The sequence below is a fragment of the Rhynchophorus ferrugineus genome, unplaced genomic scaffold (genome assembly GCF_030347505.1).
Source record: "Rhynchophorus ferrugineus isolate W39M unplaced genomic scaffold, kcgeb_rfMv2 rfM4, whole genome shotgun sequence".
Lineage (NCBI taxonomy): Eukaryota > Metazoa > Arthropoda > Insecta > Coleoptera > Curculionidae > Rhynchophorus > Rhynchophorus ferrugineus.
In genome coordinates, this window is record NW_027472583.1 from 50,712,977 (window position 1) to 50,733,991 (window position 21,015).

The 21,015-nt window shown below is 31.7% G+C and overlaps 1 protein-coding gene across 3 annotated transcripts in view; it reads left to right on the forward strand.

Annotated features, from left to right (window-relative positions):
- Positions 1-21,015, forward strand: part of Rhp (GTP-Rho-binding protein rhophilin) — a 111,056-nt gene that overhangs the window by 54,958 nt on the left and 35,083 nt on the right. For 2 of the 3 annotated variants that reach the window (XM_076404267.1, XM_076404264.1), the window contains exon 2: positions 18,907-19,151. In XM_076404267.1, the coding sequence (XP_076260382.1) occupies positions 18,907-19,151 (245 nt within the window). Of the gene's footprint in view, positions 1-18,599; positions 18,817-18,906; positions 19,152-21,015 lie in introns of those variants that run through there. The other variant, XM_076404265.1, reaches the window with a different exon arrangement.

A 21,015-nucleotide genomic window follows, 5' to 3' on the forward strand; every position in this document is an offset into this window, starting at 1 on the left:
AGAACAAAATGTACAAAATAAAGTTACGAAATACACAATTATTCATTCAAATATATCTGCCAATTATATTGCCATTTATCAAGAATTTTGTTTTCATAAAATATCCCATAATTATAAATGTTATCATAACAGCGCATTTTTTATAGTATTAAAATATTGAAATTTTAGTAGCGTAAAATTAACTGATATTTTTTTAGAATATGTCTGCTAGAATAAATGTATAAATGCAAGAGAAACATCTTGCAAAGAGATGGCATCGCCAAGCCAACAGCTACAGTATCTAAGCATGACATATATAAGCGAGCAATTTCTTCCAATGTTAAAATAATCAAAAGATATTAAAAAAACTATTCTTGCCCCTGTTCACATGAAAAATTACAATTTGTTGATTTTTGGAAAGTTCTTTTTTATATAAAACATTTATCAGCTAAGAACTCTTCATATCAAAGAACAAACACTTAACAAATGGAATCAAGTATTTGAATCATATTTTTACATTACATAATAGAGAAGAAAGCATGACAAAAATTAATGCATAAAAGTGTTTTTATTCTTCTCAAAAGTAAATTGTTATGAAACAAACCTTATAGACTAATATAACTTACATTTTGTTTGTTCAGTATTAATTACAAATTAATCTCAATTAATTGATAAATATAGTTTATGCTATTTAAACTCAATATATAGTAATTAAATAAATAATGGTGCAGATATAATAAGTATCAGATCCAATATAAAGGTTTTCTATTGAATTTTAAAATACAATCAAGAAATTAATTTAAAAATGTAAACTTATTTACCATTAATTAACAAAACTAATTCGAGTTCAAATTTGAGAAAGTCGTAAGAAAGTCATTTTAATTTTATCTCTCTTATTATCCAAACTCTCACTATTTCTGATTAACCTAATAATCTAATTTAATCCGATCGATTTGCATGAATTAAATAATTTGATTAACATATTGAAATACCGAAAAAAACTCCTATTATATTGAACAAATTGATGCTAAACAAATTATGTTTTATTTGATTTACTATGGAGGGCAAAAATATTATATGTTTTATTATTTCCAATTTTTATTACTCTTCTTTTTCTCCTAACATAACATTCATAGCTGTATTTTTGTATAATGTGTCACTCAACAAGTTTGCAATCTGGCACAAAAATGTCATCATCCTTCAAACCATGCCTACAAAAATTTCATGCCATTAAAATTATTAGTTTGTTAGGAAGTTGTAATGGTTTAGTAAACATTATTTTTTAATTTTAAAATATTACAAATATTAATATTGATGAAAATTTTTTTTGAAAATTGTAAAATGAAGTGATAGTGACAGTTAAAAATGCCACAAGGTAATTAAACTACACAAATATTTGAATATTGTATTTGTCCATATTGAGACATCTATTAATATAAGAATACATGCAAGTAATATCGTGCATCCCAATACACCCAAATAAGATAATCAGCTGAATAGGAAATAGCAGCATTATTCAATGAAATTGTGTAAAAAAATTCAATGTGTCTTGAAGGAGAGTACGTTAAGAGAAGACGAATATTAAAAACAAATATTTAATAGTTAGGTCCGGGGTTGAATGATATTTTATTTCTCATAGGACCTCTTATATTTTACTGCTAATGTTAATTGTCCTTTACTGAACCAAATATTTGTAATGCTACGATTTAATTGAGTTTTTAATTTCAACTTTCGCAACTAATGCCTTCCTAACCACACACAGAATATCGCTCTTCTGCTGTTGTATCAACTTGATAGATTTATCACAACCAGCCACTCCTGTGATAATTTGTAATCGTTTTTTTTTGTTGACGCTGAGAAAGCCAAGAACTTTGGTAGAACATGTTGAACGCAAAGTATCTTTTAACCATTTTTAACTATTTATTATATTAATATTGACAAGACATATTACTTTCATTTATTTATTAATATTAGAATCTTGTTAAAATTTAAACATGTTTTATACAATCAGAACCATTGTTAATTGTAACAATTGTAAAATAATTGAAACAAGTTAAATTTAATTATTATTTATGTCAATATAATTTATTTATTAACAAATTGAATTAATTTCTTAATAAAATAATATGTGTGTAAAAGAATTTTATCAATTAGGTTGTTGGATGCATTCCGATCATTTTTCTACTTTTAAAACGGCTTGAGTCCAGACAACATAAACTTACCACAGCAAAACCGAAAGCAGAATTCAACACTCACTTCACTATTACTGTTTCAACAAAACAATGTGATGGAGGCTCTACAAAGCTAACATTCATGGAAGGGCTGCGTTTGCGAAAACCTTTATGATGAAAGTCATCGGTAATCTGCAAATTAATTGGTGCAACGGTCATAAAACATAGACATTTGATTATTGGAAGAATGTAACATAGTCCGATGAATCATCGTTTATATTGTCTTCTACAAATTGCCGGGTTTATGTTTAATTCCAAATGAAGCATGGGGAAGTTCTTTCTATGACTAGCAAATTGCTACCGACTGTTACCAATGTTAATGCGTCTATTCATACAGCCAAACATTTTCCGTTTTGGTTTAAGGAGCTTCAGAATATCATCAAACATCGCCCTTGGCTAGCGCAATCGCCAGACCTCAACATAATTAAACCGTTATGGGGAATTTCAGAGCAGAATATGAGGATTAGATTTCCATCTCAATCACTGAAGCAATTAGCGGATGTTTTGGTACAATAATAGGACAGTCAATTAGAAACTATTCAGATGAAAAAAAAAACAATCTACGAATCCATTCTGCGGAGAATTGCAACTATTTTAAAAGCAAGCGATGGCTCCAATACCTTATGATTAAATAAATATTGTGTACGTCAGGTATTCATATAATTCCACTCCATCCCCTGTAAATGCAAGCACCTAATAATTTACTGCAATACGTTTTAGACAGTTTTTGCGAATATTTAACTAAATTCTAACCAATATGCAGAGGTAAATATCGGCCGGAAGCGTTATTTACTTGGAAACGATGGAAGCTCATCGGCCTAACTGTACCTGCGTGAAGACGAGTCGCAGGAAGTGGCGGTTTGTAATACGGTGCCGTGGGCTCTCCCATCGTTGTTCGGTTCGTCAGTGCGTTAACGGTGTATCGGGCACCGCGAGACTTCCTCCACAGCTCGCTGGAATGAAGCGCCGATTTCACACAATTAGAGAGATCGTTGATCTACGCCCTGACGATGAACGGATCTTTCTGTATGCGGCTGCATATAGTAAACATGCCTAAATATACCACGTTTTACCATTGGCGCGCTCCGCAGACGTGAACAGCGATGGGTTTAGCGTCGTTATCGATTCAAAGCAACGTTATCGATCTCTTATCGATGAACTCGTTGAAGCAGAATCAAATCATTTTTTTGGTATTCCGTTCATATACTATGAGGACATTTTAAATGATATATATTTTTTTTAAATCTATTTATTACATTGTTCCTTGTCGTTTCTAATTTTTACCCCCAATAACTTAAATTGTATATCTAGGAGGACCCATCGGCCCTATCTTAGTCTCTGGTGTAATAATGTTTATGTAATAACACTGCTGTTTTTCTATTAAAGGCAACTCGCTACAATACATTATACAGGATAATATGGTTTGAATATTTTGAGTCTGTGTCCTGTTGTGGTGTTATACAATAGTTGTAATACTTCAATTGAATACTTACGTCAATTGAGGATGGAGTCTTTCCTCATATCTCCTGGCGATTCTCTTGATTTCTTGTATAACAGTCGATATATGAAGGTCTCGGTGTAAGTAATCAGTCTGGTATATGAGTGCACCACAATACTTCTCAGGACTTTGTTCTGAACAACTTAAAATTATATTTATATTACTTTTCGAGGACCTCTCCATAACTGAATTCCATATGTGCGTATAGGTTTCAATACTTGCTTGTATAAAATCAATTTAGTATGCACTGATAATTGTGATTTTATTTCAATTAACCAAACAATTTTCCTATTTATGAATTCCAGTTCTTTCTTTTTATTTATACATATTTCTTCTAGTGAGGTTTTGCATCAAGATTTATTCCGAGATACTTAGCATTGTCGCTATATAGAATGATGCACAGACTACTTTCGTTAATTTTTATTTTCCAGGTTTGGGTCCAATTATTTATATTGTCATTTGTCTGTTGTAACTTTCGTGTAAGTCACACTTCGCTATTGTCTGCGACAGCAAAAATCACAGTATCAACAGCAAATGTTGCCATCGTAATATTTACCATTTGTGATATATACATGTCATATGTGTATATTAGGTAAAGAATTGGCCCCAATTCACTTCCTCGTGGTACACTTGCTTTAGCTTTTTTATTGTGGAGTAGGCTTCCTCTTGTTTGACTATAAACATTCTGGTTGTAATGTAAGATATTTATTAATAGTTCAGTGTGTTGTTTCAGTAACATTTTCTGAGCAGCTTATGAACAAGGCCGTTGCGCTATGCTTTATCGAAAGGTTGTGCTACATCTAAGAATATAGCTGGACATACTTTTTCATCATCATATGGTTTTTCAATTACATATAACATTGTATGCACCTGGCCAATTGTTGAATGTTTGTTAATAAACCCAAATTATTGATTTTTTTCCTATATAATCGGTAATATTCTTTTCAACAAATTTTTTTGTGAACTAGGTTTATAGGCTTTTATTTCATTTGATAATTTTCCAGATTTTAGGATCATGATATATAATGAGTAATAGCTGTTACAAATACACATTAAATATTTTACCTTTATATTTGTATAAAAATATGTGTTAAAAATTCACCACTAAAATAATATCACAAGTTTAAATTCGGGCTAACTCTTCGACCCGAGGAGATGAAGATATCAAACTTCGGTCTCCAATCCGACCGCAGGTTCCAATGATCGGCCCAAATACAGCACGCCTTTTGCAAAGGCAACGGCGTGTACAGCCTAGTATTCCCACTCCTCTGTAGAAAGAGAAAACTACCAATCGCCCAGAAAGCAACTCTGTACAATATGCTAGTCCGTCCAGTCTGCCTCTACGGAGTATAGATGTGGTACACAGGTACGTCACTGAAAGACAACTTGTACTATTCCAAGTGTTTCAGTCCAAAAAGTCCACGCGTTACTCATTGCCCCATGGTTTATGAGGAACGTGCATTCCATTCGTGAAAATTTCACTAACATGCTCAGTGTAAGGTTCTCCCTAGGCGCTTTAGAACACGATAACAATCTGATCAAATCCTTACCCATCCACAAACCCGGTAGCTAAACTAACTACGACAATCCCAGTCGTAAACCAGGGTCTCTGTCGCCCGCAAAACACCTCATTATCTCGAACCTGAAGCGACATCAGCAAAATACCATTTGATTCTAGCTGGTCAATCTCGAATAAGAAAAAAACCGTTTCACTCTCTTTTCTCTACCCCTTGTAACAATACCACTTTCATAGCGCTTTCGTACTTCCTCAACCTAACCTAATATCCTGTCCGTCCTCCCATCGACCACATATAGTAATTAAGATCGGAATAAACAAGTTTTTATTCAACCAGTGTTTTTCTGTTTCCGTGTGAATTCCTTCCACAAAAATAGTAGTGAATGTTCGGACAATCAATTGTGTCGGCAGCCACACATTCCGACCGACAAGACGAACATTCCTAGAAGAATATCCAATATTTTTTTGGGCTGATATATCATTTTTAAAAATTTTCTTAAAAATATCGATATATCTTTTGAAAATTTGATATATTTTTTCTCCTATAAATACAACAGAAGCTTAGTGCCTACATAAAAACAACAAATATGTCAGTCAATCTAATAGGCAAAATAACCAATATCTAAACATAATTGTTTGTTATTTTTAGTTACTAAGCATCGATTGGTTTTATGATATTCATTCACCAACTATATCAAGGATAACGGCATGTAATAGATAATCATAAAATACAATACTTATATTAAATATGTTATATAGTTTTGCCATTTTTTAAGTTCTTAAATTAATTTATTGAATAACGTTTATATTTGTTTTTATGAAGCATCTTACAATTGTTATATGAAATTAATAATTGCATAATGAATAGTCTCAAACTTATTTTCAGAATTGCTCCGGTTGTTACTAAATACATAATATTAACTTTAACTGTTATGTATTTTTTGTTAAATTAAACTTTTACTAAAATCAAGATGGCGTTTTTATTGTAGCTAAAATTACGTTTAGAACAAATGTTATAAATTAAAAGTGAAAGGTTACGATCGCATCTGTCATATAATATACAAGTGTTTACAATAAGTCAGATTTAATAAATACCGAGCGAAATTAAATAAACACGTAATACCATATAATGAAGAGCATCCTTATAGTAGGAACAAATCTCAATTACAAAAATCAAATTAAATATTTAATTAAATAGATAATTAAATTAATTGAGCTAAAGTATGTTCCTGTTGGTTTTACCATCAAATGGCCAAAGACTCCACCAATCTTGAAGTTGAATGATGTTATGGTGCCATATGTGAATAGTGTTGAATATCTAGGCAAGACCCTATATTTCAAATTAAGATGGAAGGTGCACATTAAAAATAAACTAAACAAACTGAAATTAAAATATAAACAGTTAACAGGTCAAATGAAAAGTCGCCGACCTACCATAGTAAAACACATTTTTTAGTAAAATTAGTTTTTTTTATTCAACATAATTCCCTTCAAGGGTGATACACTGATTAGAGCTACACTCTTTTCGGTACCATTTTTGTAGCTTGGAAACAACAAGCAATTAAAAAAACTGAAAATATAACACTCAAATCTTAATAATTAAATCAAAACTTAAGAGAATAAGTTTTGGTTTTATGAGAAAAAATTCAACATTTGACCAGATACATAATCACAGACCTTATTAAAAAATCTATTCAGATAACAGGTCAATTGAAGTCCCCGGCCTACCATAGTAAAACACATTTTTTGGCAAAATTAGTTAGTTCTTATTCAACATAATTCCCTTCAAGAGTTATACACTGATTATAGCGACCCTCCAACTTTTCGATACCATTTTTGTAATACGATTTGTCCTTTGCTTCAAAATAGGCCTCAGTTTCATCGATCATCTCTTTTGAGATCTGATTATACGGTGGATGAAGAAGCAATTCGAAGCCCAATTCATGGATTTTCACTGACTTGTCTTGGTGAAGCAGTACTTTTTTTTCTTCAAATGTGACCGTTTTTCGGCGATTTCGTCCTCCAAACGGTCCAATAACGATATGTAATTGTCGCTGTTGATGGTCCTTCCTTTTTCAAGGTAGTCAATGAAAATTATTCTATGCGCATCCCAAAATACAGACGCCATACAGAAAAAAAGTAAGTAGTAAAAAGAAATAGTCATAAAAATATGAAATTGTGCAATGTACCAGATTAAATTCACGTTATCGAGCCTCCTGTATATCATGTTAATCATCAAATATTACCGAATTGTTAATATTCAGTCAATTTCAAAAGCGAAATAAAGCCCGGAGACCAGAAAATTCAATTTAATTCGAATTTAAAGATCCGTAAAGAGAGACAATAACAAGACAGCTGACTTACACACCAACTGATGAATATATCATCAGCACAGTTATCTAACTGTTTCATTCCCAGATCGTTAAAAAAATGTAAAATTAACGAATAATTTTTCGTTAAAACGTATGTAGGTCCGGCCAATACTAATAAATGTAAGTTACGAAATAATATTAAATGCAATAATGTATACATATATGTTTACAATTAAACATTTTTTGGCGACATTAAGATCATGAAAAACATTGGTAAGTGTCTTGTTTCGATTTGTCTTACTACACTTTCATTTAAATATTTATAAGTGTCAGGTGGTATTAGACATGGCTAATAATGCAAAACAGTCAATAACTCGAGGAATGTCTAATAAAGAATAACATTAATTGAAATATGAATAATGCATAACATCGAAAAGAAACTTCATAAAACGCAACAAAGAAAAACTGTCGACTGTCACTAACACGTCATATTTTATAAAAATTAATTATATATATTTATATGGTTGAATAATTCCTTTTTATTTAATTGTACATTTTCAACTTATTATTATTTTATTAAGTAAAGTACAACATGTTTTATTATATATTGAGTCGTATTGTAGTCGACGTATAAAGTTAAATTTTTTAAATAACGTTAAAGTTTAATCGAAGAATGTTTCTATATATATACAATTTCTTTCGTTCTTCGTACAAGTTACATCGAAAACATTTTAGATTGACTTATGAACTTTCATAGTAATATTGTCATCTTAATTGACCTATCAGCCACCATTATCATGGAAATATAATTACTACTCCAAATTTTCTCACATTTCCATTCAGAACAACTTGACACTTGAACGACAAAATTATTAGCTTGGCTAGGGTAGTGGTCAGAGTCGATCCCCTACTGTTTCGATAGTCGCGGGTTCGAATCCTGCTGGGACATGGTTGTAAATGTATGTTTGTAATTTTTTTATATATATATTAAAGTCTCCTTTTACCAACTATGGGTTTATCTGGACTGAACCAAAAGTTTAACGTGGGCTCCGAACCACGGTCCTCAGCATTAAGCCTACCGACTGACGAGTGACCCAACTTTAGAAATCATCCCAGAAGACATCCGGTCTTACCCAGCCTGGTTACTAGCGTGACTGGGATCATTTTCCTTGTCGGATTTTACACTCTTGCCTAGAACAATCACAAATTTTAAACAATCACAAACATACATTTACGGTCATGCCCCAGCAGGATTCGAACCCGCGGCTATCGCAACAACAAACATCTTATCGCCTTTACCACTACGTTTCTAATTAATAGCAGCTACAGCATTTTCGTGTTTAGCTAGTTTTAAATGTTTTTCTGCTAGTACATATGTATTGCTTATCTTGAATAACGGATTTAAAAAATTACATTTACAATTAATTACTTACATTTACATAGATTTTATTATATTGTATACGTAAAAATCGATTCAGTTTTGTTCTTAGCTATTTAATGGGTTGATCTAGTCTAATCAGGAAGTTTTCCAATGCAATATAATATAATATCACTATCGAATATGTCTCTATAAGTGAAATTTTTAAACCCATGTAATTATTTAAATCACTCACAGTTCACTACATCAACATCATAAGGCCGCTCGAATTTAATCTAAAAAAATATTATTTTGTTCGCATGCCCACCTTGTTAACAACCATGCTTAGAGGAAAAAAACTGATCAAATTTATTCTGTTATTGTTCTAACAGCTCTTAAATTTATGATTAAATCATAAAAGAGCATTTAGTTTGTCAATCGCCCCCTCCAATCTTATTTCCCATTAATAATTGCCACATAATTCAAATGAAGATTTTCCCAATAGACAACCTGTATCTAATAGAATATTCTGTTTATTATTAGAATAGCTAGTTAGAAAGCAGGCAATTGCAGCATCTTTCCTCAAATTCATGTACTTATACATTACTGCTTGAGTACTGTTGCTTGTGGTGCTGTCATCAACAATGATAATAAGACAAACATATTATTATTTTATTGAATTTCTTGAATGTTTCATCAAAACAGATCAATAAATATCACCCATGAAGTTGTTTCTTGAAATTCTTTCTCTTCATGTAATATTCTACCATCTTTAGTATAAGATGTAATTGTCTAATCTTGTCTGAATTGTCTGATTATCTAATTGTCTCTAAAAAGGTTTAATTGTCTTTCATGCCTTGTACATAGTCTGAGTAACTCTATAATGTAAGAACACATGATATGTTCCATGTTGCATGTATAAGACTGTTGCAACTACTTGCTGAATGTTCTTAGTACTAATTTTTATTATCTCAGTTACGCGGAATAAATATTTTTAAAGATTCATGCTAGATTATTCAAAACGTTAACGGTTGAACTTGGAAACGGAAATAAAAAAACATATTTATAGCTGTAGAAATACTTTTATTTTTCTCATTTTCTATATAAGTCTAATGGACTTCATCCAAACGGAAGGATGTTATTCTAAACAATCCTTTTCACATATCCAAGTAGTTCTTGTTTGTATATTTGCCCGACCTGCATGTCTATTGTAATTATTATTTTCCACAATCCATAAAAAATCGATTTAACTGAGTATGCAGTGATAGGGAGGGAGACGTTACAATTTGTATACATATTAGTCAGCCATCTGATCTACTGCATATCTTTTTTCAGGCCTATTACTAAAAAAGTTAGTTACATAAAACACAATTAAATACAATTTTATTTATATTTTCTAACTAACAATTTGAAATACTCTTTAATATAGTGTCTTTAAAACATAATTTATATTTTACAAGCTTTGTCTGATTATCTAATTGTCTCTAAAAAGGTTTAATTGTCTTTCATGTCTTGTACATAGTCTGAGTAACTCTATAATGTAAGAACACATGATATGTTCCATGTTGCATGTATAAGACTGTTGCAACTACTTGCTGAATGTTCTTAGTACTAATTTTTATTATCTCAGTTACGCGGAATAAATATTTTTAAAGATTCATGCTAGATTATTCAAAACGTTAACGGTTGAACTTGGAAACGGAAATAAAAAAACATATTTATAGCTGTAGAAATACTTTTATTTTTCTGATTTTCTATATAAGTCTAATGGGCTTCATCCAAACGGAAGGATGTTATTCTAAACAATCCTTTTCACATATCCAAGTAGTTCTTGTTTGTATATTTGCCCGACCTACATGTCTGTTGTAATTATTATTTTCCACAATCCATAAAAAATCGATTTAACTGAGTATGCAGTGATCGGGAGGGAGACGTTACAATTTGTATACATATTAGTCAGCCATCTGATCTACTGCATATCTTTTTTCAGGCCTGTTACTAAAAAAGTTAATTACATAAAACACAATTAAATACAATTTTATTTATATTTTCTAACTAACAATTTGAAATACTCTTTAATATAGTGTCTTTAAAACATAATTTATATTTTACAAGCTATTCCTTAAATACTGCCTTTGCCCATCACTTGTTGGGATTTTTTGTTGGATTCCTGTTTCTAGCATGAAGAACAATATATACGCAATGAATTATTAAATAATATTCTGATTTACAAAATCTAATCAAATGTTATTCTAATTTTTATTTAAGTTATCTTTATATTATTTAAGTCTTATGTTTCCCAACCGTGTTTGAAGCGACAGTTAAGCTGATATCCCCAATTCCTAATTTTTCTATGGGTACTTTCTGTACTAAGAGTTATCTCTGAAATAATTGTATTAAGTTATTGTTCAAACCGATGAGATAGCATTGATTCCCTTTTCTATTGTAATGAAATGAGAAGGAATATATTGTCTAGTATAATATTTTTTTTATTATTGAATTAATACATTGTTACTAGTCGTTTCCGTCTAACCTACAATTTGTCTTTATGTTAACTTAACATATATAACTAGGAGGACTCATCGGTCCTAACTCAGTCTCTGGTGAAATAATGTTTATACATGTCACTGCTGAATTTTTTAATATATGCATCTTACTACACAACACTACACAAGATCAGATTGTTTGATTCTTTCGAGTCTCTGTCCTGTCTGTGTCCTGTTCTGGTGGTATCCAAAAGTTGCAATATTTCAATATTCGCATGAGAATGAAGTTTTTCCTCATGCCCCCTTGCAATTCTCTAGATTTCTTGACTGACTGTGGGTATCTGAAGGTCTCGATGTAGGTAATTAGTCCTATAGTATTTGGGTGCACTCACAATACCTATCAGGACTTTGTTCTAAAAAATTTGTATTTTATTAATGTTACTCTTTGCAGAACATCCCCATAATTGAACTCCGTATGTCCATATAGGTTTCAATATTTGCCTATATAATAGCAATTTATTATGTACTGATAATTGTGATTTTCTTCCAATTAGCCAGTACATTTTCCTATATTTCTATTCCAGTTCTTTTCTTTTCTTCTTTATATGTTCCTTCCAGTGAAGTTTTGCATCGAGTTTCATTCCGAGATATTTAGCGTTGTTGCTATATGGAATGATATTAATGTTATCATCATCATCAGCAAATGTAGCCATCGTAATATTTTCCATTTGTGGTATATCACAAGTATAGAGTAGATAAAGCATTATTCCCAATACACTTCCTTGTGGTACACCTGCTTTAGCTTCTTTTATTGTAGATTAGCTTCTTCTTGTTGACTAGAACTTCTTGACTTGACTCTAAACATTCTGGTTGTAATGTATGATTTTAATAGTTCGGTGTGTTGTTTTGGTAGCATTTTCTGTAGTTTATGAACAAGGCCTTCATGCCAAACCTTATCGAAGGCTTGAGCTACATCTAAGAATATAGCTGAGCATACTTTGTGACTTTCGTAGGCTTTTCCAATAACATCTGTTATTGTGTGGACTAGTATTAAAATAAATTTACAAACTTAAATAGATATGATAAACTGATATGATACATCTTGATGACATGAGTTCACTGCTGCTTTGGATATAACTTCATCATTAACTAGATCGTTAGAAAATTTACCGAAAGTCATTAACATTCTCCATGACTTCATTCATGACTATCTTTCTTCATCATGTCTTCATCTTCATCATGCCTTCGTCATCGACAATGTCGATTTAGTCGACAATGTTTGTCAATGTCGACAACTAACATGACTAGATCGAATAAAATGTTAGTACAGAAGTAAGGCATAGTGCTAGTGTACAATTCAATATTAATTTATTAATGTTTCTGAGATATTACTGGGATATGATTTAATATAGAAAAAAAGCTAAAATATTTAAAGTAAAATTTAAATTATCACATTGGCAACTTCAAAACTAAAAAAGGTTAAAAATAAACAATGGTTCAATGAAGGATAAATTTATTTAAGACGTTTATGTAACACCATGCCGCTCGACATCATCTAAATCGTATCATTTAAAAACATTTTGGACAATGTCATTGAAAACAACGAACACAATACAATAAAAAGTGGTTCTCATTTGCATAGTAGATACAACTGTTGTTGTTGTAGCGTGTTCAAGAGCAAAGAAGTGGTTTGATTTATTCCCATTTGTTTTGCATTGACTAGTCATTCTTTCAAGTCAAGGCGTTACGCCAATGGGTTTATCTTTAGTAATTAGTCATAAATATGCCGCGCTAAGCGAATATAGCGTCCAAACTATTTTATGCACACGGCATTCGTAAACAATGCAGGGAAATTTCAACGTGACTGAATTAATTTGTACGTTTTTTCTTCTCGGTCCTTCATAGGTCGAACAGCGAAAACAACACGTGTTTTTTCCATGTAAAACATGCGGTTTCCTCTTAGCGGTATTGAACATTGGAATGTTTACACCCTTTTTATATAAACATCGTGAATAAGTGACGTTATTTAATTACTGTGTTACTGGAAATAATTAATGTATGAAGGTGTAGGATGATGCGCATGAAGATAGTCATGCCCACTACTCGTCTAACCCACTATAGTTGCTGATTTTGAATTTAACGTGGTTCTAATACATCGTCATGGATGTAACAGAAATAACGTCTCTATATATTTTTTTAATTATTTAATTATTACATTGTTACTAGTCGTTTCCGACTAACTTACAATTTGTCTTTATGATAACCTAATCTAGGTATATAACTAGGAGGACCCATTGGCCCTATCTTAGTCTCTGGTGAAATAATGTTTATACAGTTATTGCTGTATTTTTTATTATATGCACCTCACTACACAAGACCAGATGGTTTAATTCTTCTGAGTCTGTGTCCTCTTCTGGTGGTAACCAAAAGTTGCAATATTTCAATATTCGTATGAGAATGGAGTCTTTTTTCATGCCCCCTTGCAATTCTCTTGATTTCTTGACTGACTGTGGGTATCTGAAGCTCTCAATGTAGGTAATCAGTCCTATAGTATTTGGGTGCGCTCACAATACCTCTCAGGTGTTTGTTCTGAATAATGTCTCTATATGATGGTGTTAATTGTTCTAAACACTATGTATTTCGAGTATGTCATCGAAGACGGTTTTAAAGTTATTAATAATGCAGTAATATTAATATCAGGAAAAATATGTTCTTCAAAACAAAAATGTATGCAATTAACATTGAATATAATTAAAATTGATTAAAAAGCCCTCTTTACCAGCTAGACTAGTTAGTAGCATTATAGCAGGATTGTTAAGGTTATGGTCAAAATAATGCAAAACATTAAAAGAAAGCGAACACTTTAGAATAGGCAAATCATTGATATACAAATATATTTTATTTCAGCTCGATATTAAAATTTAGTTTCTGCCCATTTAACTATGGCATAATGTTATCACTAGTCACACCATTCAATCTTAACAGCAGCACTGCAAGCAGCAATTCGTAGATAGTGACATAACAAAGGCTCAATGTAACACCTCCCTTCTAGAGAAACCACCAAAGAGATGTATGTGGTCATTATCACGTTTGGGTAGCTTATAGTTGTAATAAAATTATTTTTGAGTACTGCCTGTATGTTTGACCGCCAGTTTCCAGTCAATCTTCCATGCTATCCATATATTAAACGGTTCCTCAAATTTTGGTGACTTGGTGGAATAATCAATGGATGAGAAAATCTAACCATTACAATCTGCCTTTCGTGAGGATATGATACTCCACAACATCTCCGGATTTGGCACAAGCACATATTGTCTCCATTTAATTTTAAAACACTGAATAATCCGAGTTTGGCGCTGGCGTATATACATATTTATTTATTTATTTTTTTATCGTGATTATTAGATTTAATGTCGAATATATTACGCATGTAAATAGGTTCAGGGAGTAAATAAAAATGGTAAAATCTTGGAAATAACCCGTTTTATTTAAAAAAGAATTGAATAAAACGAAATAATAAAAATATAATTACTATATATTATTATAATATAATCATATTACACATTATCATTTTTTTTATAAATAAATACACACAAATATGATAAATAATTGATTTAATGTTGAAACTATATATAAGGAGAGAAATAAACATTGAAAATTATTTGAAATAACACATTTTATTTAAAAAAATATTAAATAAAATGAAATAATAAAAATATTTTCTATATGCCTTTCTATTTTTATAAAAACACCATATTTAAATAAATTTACATATCTGAACAATTAACAACAACTACAAGAACTATATAAATAAACATTACCACAAAAAACCAAAATCGTCTAGATCAAACCCAGCCAATATAGTTAAAACCAAACGAAAAAGCCAAGTAAAATTTTCCTAAAAATCTCCAAATATCGCTACTATTCTTGATCCACAAACCTCATTAATGAATTGACTACCTCGAGTTTTCGATTCACATATTTACTAGCTTAAAAGGGATGGATGATCGTACTCTAAAGCTTGAAGACATCTTAATCAATACATCATTATATTTACAAAACTATAACTTATTTACCTATACTCTTGTATAATAATACATTATATTTTCTTTGTCATTAGATCATTAGGGTGTCGTTGATAGTTTTATATTTTGTTTATTTGATTTAGATCTACTTTTATTAGCAAATTCAATTATTTCAAAGTATCACTGTACGCTGTTCTTATATCTTAGCAAAACGCTGTCTAATTTCTTCTTCTCTGATTCTCCGAATTTCAGATTCTTCGACTCTCAACAAATTCTAGCTACACCTTAGCGATAATATTAAATTTAAATCATTACTAAAATACATTATGATTAAAATAATTATCCAATTATTACCAGTTACTGCAGATTTTGCTACTATTCTTGATGGGCTAACCTCATTTGGATGATAGAAAAGCCTGTTTAATATAACTTTTAAAAATTTAACCTTACATTTTTTACTTACCCTTGTTCTTCCATATTTTAAAACCAATGTGTGTTAAACCACCAAGAATAACACAACAATTTAATTATTATTAGTATAAAATTATTAATATAACACAAAATCTAAATAATCTAGATTTCTTGTTGTTTTGATCTGATCGACCGTACCGATCGACTCAAAAAGAATGGACCGCCATTAGAAAAGGAAGACAATATAGTTTCGTATAGTTTCCTTTGGTTTATTCTATGCATCTTCCCATCCTCCTTCCATGGCCGTACATCCGCTGTACAACTTTAAGCTTCTGTCCAAATTCCAGTAGACTATGTGAGTTCATAGCTACTTCAGTCCGCCTTCGGTGGTTTTACATCCAGAACTATGATGCATGCGCCCGAATTACACGGACTATGGGTGTTTTTCATTGTCTCTTACTTGGAATATATTATGAATAGGCGTCTTTGGCGAAAAATTATTTTAGTCAATTCAATAAATAAAATAATTCCAATTTATATTAGGGTGACCTAGTCCATTTGTTTGAAAATGCTCTATTATAAAACATCTCTATTTACATAATTTTTTACTATTTTCATTATACATAAAATGATCTATTTTTTTCCTAAGTTGATAGCATCAAAAATAAAAGTTTTTTATACAATTATATAACGAATTAAAAAGCTAACATTATACAGTATTAAATTCCAATAGGGTGACTTAACTGTATAAAATATTATCTAAATTTGATCGCAAATTTTCTATTGATATGAATCAATTTATATAATCAATTATATCAATTATTATTATTATATCTATTAACATTTGTGAAAAGTCCTGAAAATAGGCTAACTGACCTAATAAATAAAATATGGTGGTTCAAATATTAAAAAAACATCTATAAATATTTAATGACATTACTCTTATTAGACAATGAATTACATAAGGTTTACATAGAAAAATATATCTCCTGAACAAGTGATGAAGAGTTTAAATGTTTCAAAAAATATACAATTTTTAGATAATTTATACTGAATACAAAATAATTTTTACGACAAACCCCAGAAGATGTCACCTTCTACTGGCCCATAAGTTTATTACGGACAAACTCGAAAGTGTCTGACATAAAGAGGTTAACACCAATTTGGATTTCGCAATAAGCATGTAACAATAACTTAAACGCCAAAAGATAATGTTTGGTTGCATTGTTAGACATATTTCAGGCTTTTGATAAAGTATGGCATAAGGGTTTACAGGTTAAATTAAAGGAACTTCTTCCTCATCCGTATTATGAGCTACTAAAATCTTACCTGACAGATCGACATTTTACTGTAAAACAAGGCGATGAACATATGGAATTACATGCAATATATTTAGGGATTCCGCAACGTAGTGTACTGTGTTCAGTACTATGTCTTCTGTTTACAACCGATTTACCTACAACAAAAATAACTACTATAACAGCATGGTAGACGACATTACAGTCTTAGTTTCTCATGAAGATCCAGCCGTAACATCAATGAACCTATAAACACACCTAAATCAAATACAAATGTAGCTGAAGACATGACGTATTAAAGCCAACGATACAAAAATCCACTCATATAGCTTTTATGCTCCGTAGAAGACCATGTCCAAGTCTATATTAATAATTGCCAACTCCCTTAAACAGAGGATGCTAAATATCTTGGTATGCATCTAGATCGACGCCTAATTTAGAAGAAGCACATACTTGCCAAACGGTAACAACTTGAACTTAAACCCTACCAAATGTATTGGTTTATCGGGTGCAAATCCAAGTTATCATTAGATTACAAGATATTGCTGTATAAATTTATACTCAAGCGTATTTGGTCATATGGAATCCTACTATGGGGAACCGATAGCAAGTCTATTATATCCATCATACAATGGTTCAAAAATAAAGTATTGCGTGCCATTGTCGATACTCCGTACTATGTTTCAAATGAAATGATACCACGCTATATTTCTCTAGAACCAATAACGAGTGTAATTCAACGTGTTTGTGTGAAGTTTATGTGAAGAGTGTCAGTACATCCCAATGTACTCGCTAATCAGCTAAATTTGTGAAATGACAATGAAGTGGGTAGACTAAAGCGTGTAACACCATCTAATGTGATTATTGGATATATATATATACACTTTAAAGTAAGCTCTAAAACAACATTAATTAATTAAAATAGTATTTTATACACATCACTTAATGAAGTGATTTTCTACATGCTATGTAGAAAATGCCCTCTGGCCAGATTTTGGAACTCATAAGAGTAATAAAATACATTTTATAACAATTATTTTTTTATTCTGTTTACAGAAATAGCCGTTTCATTTAGTCATTTTAGGTCATTTTAGAATTTAACACGCCCTTCTACGACTTTCTACATTAATCTGCTTAAATCTGCTCTGTAAAATTTTATAGAAGAATAAATTTCCGTCTCATTTCCGAGAACTTGTTGAACATTATAGGTCCTAAAATAGCTCGCAGTGAGTGACTCTAATACATTATTCATTGTACTTTAATACAACATCACAAAATAAATCTATACAGTTAATCATCTTTCTAAAGAGAGTAAATTTCGATAAATTCGATAGCGCTCTTTCTGAGACCATCATCAGGATCGTCGCGTTCATTTTCCGGTCGTGCTATAATTTGATCGAAACCGACTTCCGTACCCCGTAAAACGAACGCCCGGTATGTGCGCGTTCTCGAACGACATCCATCATCTGGCGCTGTTGTAAAAGAGTTCCACTTTAGAGGAACGGTTTCTTGTCGGTGGTCGGTACACCGCCACGGCCGCGACTACGGCGACAACGTCGGTTAGTGCATATTCAATTTCTTCGGCGGCCCGACGTAGGTCGCGCTCCGTACCATGGTGCAAAATGCTGAAGTGGGTACAGAGACAATCGTTTCGTTGTTCCGGTTCGCGAACTCGCGACAACGACAAGGCCGTCGTCATCGAGGTAGGTCGACCTCATCGTCCACCACCACCACGACCTCATCCAGGTCCTACCTCCGCCCCGCCGCCTCTCATCCGTGCCTTTTTGTTGCAGGGATCGGACCCACGGGTGGCTACCTGCAGGGGTAAGCTACAGAACCGCCGCTCCAAGCTCAACCAGGAGATCAACAAGGAGCTACGGCTCAGGGCCGGCGCCGAGAACTTGTTCAAGGCCACCACCAACAAGAAGCTGAAGGAGACGGTGGCCGTCGAGCTCAGCTTCGTCAACTCGAACCTGCAGCTGCTGAAGGAGCAGCTGGCCGAACTGAATTCCTCCGTGGAGCTCTACCAAAGCGACAGGTAGGTGTGACGCAGTTTCAGCTCTGCTGAGTTTGTGGGTCGCGCAAAAACGACAACGCGACTGCCTGTATGCCGAATGGGTTCATAACGATTATTGAAATAACCGTATCAAAACATACGTACAATTTCTAAATTCTCGCGTGTTTCAGTACTAGGTAGGCCATGAAAGTCGTTTTAAATGCAGACGAAAAAATTCGAAACAAAACACAAAGATTAGTTCTGTTCGTAATTTGCTTTTTGTTATATATAAAGTACGTTTAATGAAAAACACGTTTAAATATTAACCAGTTACATATTTTAATCGTATTATAAGGACTAGAAATTAGTTTTTTTATACTTCAAGGTTTGTTATGAAAAATTGTGTACACTATTAATTTATTTATTTTCCATGGTTTTGTGGAGTATCTCTTTAAGCCGTAGTCATTTTTGTTGAGTTGCAACAAATAACAATCTCTTGTTCTTTCTCTTGATAATAGTTTCAGTATCCTTAGTCTTATGGACTGGTTGCAATACCTTATCTTTAAATTTATATATCGCCACTTCTAAAATGTCGGAACTAATACATTTTATCGATAGGGTATGTTTACCATAAGATTAACAGTATACCATCATTTTCAGTAGCAAGTTTATATTATAAATAGAGAAATGTTCATAAATTACATTGTGCATATATTAATTTTGATATAAGGTCTTTATATATAAGGTATATTTTTCATCAAATATCGTCCGTTTTTAATTATTTTCTGTTTTCCTTTGCCTGATAGAAGTTTTTCTTTTTTGCGGTTCCATTGTGTATTTTGTCATTTCGTCCATTAATGTATATACTATGAAATTTGTTGTCATTCTCCGTATAATGTCTGTCAACTTAGAAAATTTCGTTTATTAATGCTATTAATTTTATATCAATGGGTTTTGTGTTATTGGAGGTATTATTTATCTCATTACTAGCCTTAATTATGACTTGTTATTGTTTATAACGATCAGCTGTAATAAGTCTTAACTAGATTTTAATACCTCATAAATTTTAAATGCAGATATTCTAAACAATGTGCCAAGATTAATTTTGTTTCTAATTTTTCTTTTTTTATTTACTCTTTAGGATTTGCCTCATTGGCCTTTGAAACAAATATTCACTAATCGCATTCCCTTAATTTCCAAATCATGTGATATAAATTTTCCTTTTTTCTATTTTCATTCTTATAGCACTTTCGCATAACTTTTCAAGTGACACTTAACAGTTTTTTTTTAATATAACATGTTTTATTAGATCCACAAAATATAACCTGAATTTTAAATTAATTTATTATTACTTTTCATTTGTACATCGTATGTATTCCCAAATTAAAATCAAATTACACTAATTTAAGCTGAAGTTGATAGTACCAATTATACATTCTACAAGTTTTGGTGTGTGATTGTGTTCGCTTCGATCTTCTCTAGTAGCGGTATTGCTTCCACGTTCCTGTAATTTAGTAACATTCTTTCATATTTTAGAGCGAAATCTTAGATAACTTCGTGGATTCATTTCATTTCGAGGTCATCCTTCGCAGTTCTTATTTATTCACGTAACAGTAAGTATTGGTAGTTAATTGAAGAACTTTGTTATAACTGCGTTAGTGTAACCCCGCAAGTCCGATCTTTTTGTCACAATGAAAATCGTCAGGAATCGATTTCCATCTATTAAGATGCAATTTTCAGTTTATATTCCATTTGTATGTTTTGTTGACTACCATTTATGTAGAGATATATATTTTGCCAAAATAATTGTGGTGCTTGTAAATATGCCAAGTTCTTTTATTGTATAATTTTACTTACATCATTTGGATATTAACACTTCCTATATTTTAGGGAGTTACCAACATCG